This window comes from Triticum urartu, chromosome 7, assembly GCF_003073215.2.
Source record: "Triticum urartu cultivar G1812 chromosome 7, Tu2.1, whole genome shotgun sequence".
NCBI lineage: Eukaryota > Viridiplantae > Streptophyta > Magnoliopsida > Poales > Poaceae > Triticum > Triticum urartu.
In genome coordinates, this window is record NC_053028.1 from 656,695,227 (window position 1) to 656,701,995 (window position 6,769).

Below are 6,769 nucleotides of genomic sequence, written 5' to 3' on the forward strand. Positions count from 1 at the left end.
TACTCCCTTTCTATAAAGAAATATAAGAACATTTAGATAATTACTCCTTCCGTCTCATAATGTAAGATGTTTTTGACACACTTTAATGATCTAAAAGCTTTTATAATTCTTTACGGAGGGAGTACAATTTTCATTTAAAATGTTTTGAAGACTAGTACAATTTTCCAAGCTTTATGGAGCCGTACCAGGTGTTCGCTAAATGGCTTCGTACAATCCACAGCCCACTCACTCACTCGTCGCTTCCAGCATCCCAAGCCCAAACCCTCGATCCCCTTTCTCCACCACGGCCGTCATGGCGCCGCCGCAGCCGCCGCTGGCCTCCATCCCCATCCCCGACGACCTCCTGGAGGAGATCTTCCTCCGCCTGCCCACCCCGGACGCGCTCGCCCGCGCCTCCGCCGCCTGCACCTCCTTCCGTCGCGTCATCAAAGGCTGCGCCTTCCGCCGCCGCTTCCGCGGGCTGCACCGGCCTCCGCTCCTCGGCTTCATGGACGCGGCCGGATTCCACCACGCCCAGGCGCCGCACCCCTCCGCCCCGCTCGCCGGCGCCCTCGCCCCCCGCGCCGCCGATTTCTCCTTCGTCCCGGCCGTCGTTTCTTCTTGCTCCTACTACGTCCCGCCGGGCGTCCAAGACGACGGGGAAGGCCCCCGCTGGCGCCCCCGCGACGTCCGCGGCGGCCGCGTCCTCCTCGATTGGATCTCCCTCCACCCCCGCACCGTGCGCATTTGTTGCTACCACGAAGACGACGCCGAAGTAAGCATCCTCATGGACGTTAATGAGCTCACCCCGCGTGACCGCCCCACGTGGACCGAACGGGAGCGGTGCAACGCCGCCGACTTCCACCTCGCCGTCTGCGACCCCCTGTCCAGCAGATACGTGCTGCTTCCAACCATACCTGAAGACCTCGCCGCCCAGCCGCAAGATTCTCTTTGGGAGTTCGAGCCTGTACTTGCTCCAAACACCAGCGAGAATGGGGAGGAGGAACCCTTCAAGGTGATATGCATAGCAAAATACCAGACCAAGCTCGTCCTCTTTGTCTTCCCGTCCACAACTATGCAATGGTGTATGGTGGAGTCTCCTGTCCTCCCTTCTTTGGATCAGATGTCCTGTTTTGACTGTGTGCGCGGTCGCTTCTACTGGACAGAACCTTATACTTGGAGCGACCATTTGATGGTGCTGGACACGTGCACCATGAGGTTTTCCACTGTCGATCTTCTCACCGGTTACCATCAGGAGCTCAGAGATCTGCACCACCAGAACTCTTATCGTGGACGTCCGAATTCAGTTGTTACGGGTAGGGAAGGAACCCTTGAGATGTTTTCTCTTGTCCGTGAGAATGGCTACTTTGCTCTCTACCATACCTCTCTACAGAATAATTCCCAAGAATGGAAGCTCGAGAAGGTCATAAGCCTGCCAGGGCAGTATCATGACTATTCCATTTCCACAGTGGGTGCAGCTGAGGGATTCTTGTTCTTCCAAGGCGCTCCAAAAGGTATTCGTATTGAGAATGTGGATTGTTACTCAATGGAGGTCAAGACTTATGAAATTACCAAAGTCTGTACAAGGATGGAGCAGTTCCTCAATCGCAAACGTGCTCTCCCCTGCTTTAGCTTCCCGCCGCTGTTATTGGAACCAACTATCTGATCAACTGGTAAGCCTAATTATTTTATTTTATGTTGCCATTGGGTGCATGCTTTGCTTGTTCTGTTCACATGGTTATGTAGAAAGTTAATTATTGTTCTATTGGGCTTGGCTACCTTGTCAAACTAGCTAGAAGATGTAGCTAATTGATGGTTTGATTCTGCGCGCATGTTTAACAATTGTTTGCGATTGAGAAGATCAATGAAAAAAATACATACCAGTTTGGAAAGCTAGAGAAAATGGCTCTCTCGTTTGCCGCTTCATATACTACTTCTTTAGTCATACTTAGTAATTACACGTCACTCATCCAACTGAATGATGATGTTCAAAACAAGAACGTTGCACAACTTGTAAGCTGATGTTCGAGTACTCTTTATTTACCATGTGTTTTAAAGAGCATAGAGTTCACATGTTAAGGTCTGCTATTTTGTATTAACCTTGCTTCCAAACTGCAATAAGATGACTGAGATTCTTGGGAAGCACGAATAAATAGCTTGTGTGCCTTTGTTCTTAAGCTATATTGTACTCTGCAATTTAGCAAATAGGAAATTCCCGTTGCATCAACTGTGCAGTTGCTTCAAATTTCTAATCCCATGGTTATAAAGAAAGTTAATTATTGTTCTATTGTGCTTGACTACCTTGTCCAACTAGCTGGGACAGGTAGTCAATTCGTGGTTTGGTTCTGCATGCATGTTTGACAATTATATGTGATTGAGGTTTGAGAATGTTAATTCGAAAGAAAGATTACACACTAGTTTGGAAAACTAATTTTTATTGCTCCATATCTTGAGGAGAGAAATTGGCTTTCACGTTTGCATCGTTAGTCATACTTAGCACTTACTACAGCATCATTCATTCAATTCAGGAGCTATGCTCAAAATAAGAATGTTGCATAACCAGTAGGTTGATGTTTGAAGGCCTTGAGTCTTGTATTCATAAGCACTTCTTATTACGTTGTTATGTTTTCGAGAACAGATAGGGTTCCCCTGTTATGGTCTGCCAAGTTTTTGTGTATGTTCCTTCCAGGCTGCAATATACTATGGCAACTTGTGCGCCTTTGTTTAGCACATGCCTCCTTCCTAAGAAAATGGGATAGGAAAGATTCCCATTGCATCAACAGCAGCTGCCTAAAATTTCTAACTAACTAAATACATGTATGCAGATCAGAGCTCGCTAGCTTGATCTTGCTTGGGCCATACATCTGGAGTAGGATGGCGGATGTTCAAGGTGGCGATGATGTAGTATGACATGTCCGTATCAAGTAGCGTATGTATGTAAGCAGGATATGTTGTCAGCAAGTTGAATTTGACCAGCACTGATGTCTAAGACTTTGGTTTATGTTGCGTACTGATTTTTGTGTTGGAACCTGGAAGCTTCGGTTTTATCTGCTTGGGTCCTGCCTTTCAATATATGTCCTTAGTTGAGAGCATCAGGTCCTCTATCAATCAATATTCTCAGGAATTTAAGAAACCTTCTCCATGTTCAAAAGGCTGAAAGCAGGGGGCATAAAAAAGGCCTCTGTGCGCACCTTCTGCTCTTCCGTCAGCTTGACTTTGCTCGGCTTGCTGCCACAATCAATACCTCCATCCTGATGCTTCTCTGCCTCTCTTGGAGCCAAGGGTTCTCCAGAGCTTACCTCACCAGGTGTGATTTCCAGGCTCCTATTGTATCATCAGCAATAAAATAGCATCACAAGTCCGCAAAACATTCATACTGAACAACAAAGTCCAAACACTAATGTGCAGAGTGGCTAGGCACGGCTTTCGTGTTATTTTTTAGGAAGTTTCTATTTCATTTTTGTTGATGAGATGAATCACGTTGAACTTAGATGTCTCTTTACTTACAGCTAACAACAACTGTGTCAAGTTCATCAGGATTGGGTCTTTAGGATGAAAAGGAATTATAAAAGAAGCCACACGATCCATGTACGATCAGAATTTATGATCATGTTGGTGAGGGGTTTTCTGCAACGTTCCACCACATTACAACCCGGCCCCACTTGTCAGAAAGTGATGAAACGGGCTAAATCACCCGACCAGTGCTTTTTGCAATGACTTAACAAATTTTCCGGTGTTTTCTGCAACGGATTAACGAGTTGGTGGTTTTCTGCAAACCTAGCCACAAATGTGGTGGTTTCTTGCAATTGACTCTACATTCCAGGATCAAGGCATCTACAGCTATGAAATATTTTCAACCTGTCCTCACTCCCACTATCTTGATTGGGAATTCACTCTATTGGTCGTATGTTCTTGGCGGAGCTTGCATAATTGAGTTTGATTTGGACACGCAGAGGCTGGCACTGATAGAGCCGACGCCAAATGCATATGCCCACGACGATACCGTTTTCGCGGTTATGCCAGCTGAAGATGGTGGCCTTGGCTTAATCGTTGTGTTGGGCTTCCGCGCCCAACTATGGAAGTGGAAAGCTGGTGTTCGTCATGATGATGCGACATGGGTTCTCGGAAGGACTGTTGAACTAGACAAGCTTCTTCCTCTAGGAGCAGCAGGCAAGAGGAAGCCTCTAGCCTTAGTGGGATTCGACGAGGAAAACAATGTGACCCTTGTAAGGACATCTTGTGGCATCTTCCTGGTCCATCTCCAGTCAATGACGTTTAAGAGACTCTGCAACAGTGGCAGCGCCAGGGATATCCATATCTACAATGCATTCTCAAGTTTCTATGATGCAGGTAATACACATGACAAGGTACTAGTTTTTCATACGTTCAATCACCTTCCAGCATGACAAGATACTAGTTTTTCATATGTTCAATGATTGCTTGGTGAAATGTCTGTCATAATCCTTGATTTCTGTAATGATCATTTTAGTTCATGTCGTTTCGGTTGTTTCTTTTGCTGCCAGATGATTTTCTTTAAGAACAACAGTACTCAAGGGCGTTGTTGTAGTCTATTTAGCCAGACACATTGAGAAGATCAATGAAAAAAAAATTACATACCAGTTTAGAAAGTTAGTTCTTATTGCTCCATATCTTAGTAGAGAAAATGGCTCTCTCACTTGCCGCTTCATATACTACTTCTTTAGTCATACTTAGTAATTACGCATCACTCATCCAACTGAATGATGATGTTCAAAACAAGAACGTTGCACAACTTGTAAGCTGATGTTTGAGTATTCTTTATTTACCGTGTGTTTTCAAGAGCATAGAATTCAGATGTTAAGGTCTGCTATTTTGTATTAACCTTGCTTCCAAACTGCAATAAGATAGCTCTGGGATTCTTGGGAAGCACGAACAAATAGCTTGTGTGCCTTTGTTCTTGAGCTATATTGTACTCTGCAATTTAGCAAATAGGAAATTCCCATTACATCAACCGTGCAGTTGCTTCAAATTTCTACTCCCATGGTTATAAAGAAAGTTAATTATTGTTCTATTGGGCTTGACTACCTTGTCCAACTAGCTAGGATAGGTAGTCAATTCATGGTTTGGTTCTGCATGCATGTTTGACAATTATATGTGATTGTGATTTGAGAATGTTAATTCCAAAGTAAGATTACTCAATAGTTTGGAAAGATAATTTTTATTGTTCCATATCTTGAGGAGAGAAAATGGCTTTCACGTTTGCATCATTAGTCATACTTAGCACTTACTACAACATCATTCATTCAATTCAACAGTGATGTTCAAAATAAGAATGTTGCATAACCAGTAGGTTGATGTTTGAAGTCCTTGAGTCTTGTATTTATGAGCACTTCTTATTTACATTGTTATGTTTTCAAGAACAGATAGGGTTCGCCTGTTATGGTCTGCCAAGTTTTTGTCTATGTTCCTTCTAGGCTGCAATATACTATGGCAGCTTGTGTGCCTTTGTTGTTAAGCTATACTGTACTCTGCTATTTAGCACATGCATCCTTCCTAAGAAAATGGGATAGGAAAGATTCCCATTGCATCAACAGCGGCTGCCTAAAATTTCCAACTAACTAAATACATGTATGCAGATCTAAGCTCGCTAGCTTGATCTTGCTTGGGCCATACATCTGGAGTAGGATGGCGGATGTTCAAGATGGCGCTGATGTAGTATGACATGTCCGTATCAAGTATCGTATGTATGTAAGCAGGATATGTTGTCAGCAGGTTGAATTTGACCAGCACTGACACCTAAGACTTCTTTTTATGTTGTGTACTGATGTTTGTGTTGGAACTTGGAAGGCTTGGGTTTTATCTGCTTGTGACCCGCCTTTCAATCTATGTCCTTAGTTGAGATGATCTATTTATCAGTAACTTAGAGTGAGAGAACTTAGCTTTTATCTGCATGAGTGGAGTGGATGAGTTAGTTAATTTCTTCTATTGACATGCTTGTGATGAGTTCAAATTCTGGATGAGTATGTTCTGCACAAATGATGGCTTGGCTGTACTAGAGCTGCATGCAAACATTAAACTTCAGAGCTTCAGAATTCTCAGATAAATGTACTCAAATTTGTGTTGAGAGCATCAGGTCCTCTATCAAAAAGTATGCTCAGGAATTTCAGAAACCTTCTCCATGTTCAAAAGTCTGAAAGCAGGGGGCATAAAAAAGGCCTCTGTGCGCACCTTCTGCTCTTCCGTTAGCTCGACTTTGCTTGGCTTGCTGCCACCATCAGCACCTCCATCCTGATGCTTCTCTGCCTCTCTTGGAGCCAAGGATTCTCCAGAGCTTACCTCACCAGGTGTGATTTCCAGGTTCCTGTTGTTACACATCGGCAATTAAATAGCATCACAAGTCCGCAAAACACTCATACTGAGCAACAAAGTACAAACACTAATGTGCAGAGAGTGGCTAGGCAGTTTTTTCTGGGAAGTTTCTATTTCATTTTGGTTGATGAGATGAATCACATTGAACTTAGATGTCTCTTTACTTACAGCTAACAACTATGTCAAGTTCATGAGGATTGGGTCTTCAGGATGAAAAGGAAATATAAAAGAAGCCACAGGATCCATGTACGATGAGAATTTATGGTCATGTTGGTGAGGGCAACAATACCAATTGATTTTTTTTCATGCATTTTTCTTTTTTTGTTATTTAAAATGTTTTTTTCCTTTTAAAAATGTTAGGTAATTTTTAAAAATCGTTCACCATTTAATTTATTTTGTGAAGTTTTAATAGAAGTTTTCTTGTATTAAAATAATATTCATA

At 43.3% G+C, this 6,769-nt stretch overlaps 1 protein-coding gene across 8 annotated transcripts; it reads left to right on the plus strand.

Annotated features, from left to right (window-relative positions):
- The first annotated feature begins 218 nt into the window (after positions 1–218).
- LOC125523149 lies at positions 219–6,087 on the plus strand. 8 transcript variants are annotated; one of them, XR_007290118.1, is made up of 4 exons: positions 219–1,652; positions 2,805–3,286; positions 3,489–4,329; positions 5,595–6,087. XR_007290118.1 is itself a non-coding variant. In XM_048688207.1 (2 exons), exon 1 carries the CDS (start codon positions 293–295, stop codon positions 1,643–1,645), a length of 1,353 nt encoding a protein of 450 aa, XP_048544164.1. In that variant the 5' UTR covers positions 219–292; the 3' UTR covers positions 1,646–1,652; positions 5,595–6,087. The 8 variants fall into 8 exon arrangements, 1 of the variants encoding a protein (XP_048544164.1); XR_007290120.1 differs by having other exon boundaries at positions 3,517–4,329; XR_007290119.1 differs by having other exon boundaries at positions 2,805–4,346.
- Positions 6,088–6,769: the final 682 nt, after the last annotated feature.

Bases quoted from the DNA above. Each gene is read 5' to 3' on its own strand.
- LOC125523149 (XM_048688207.1), top strand. From the start codon at position 293: ATGGCGCCGCCGCAGCCGCCGCTGGCCTCCATCCCCATCCCCGACGAC.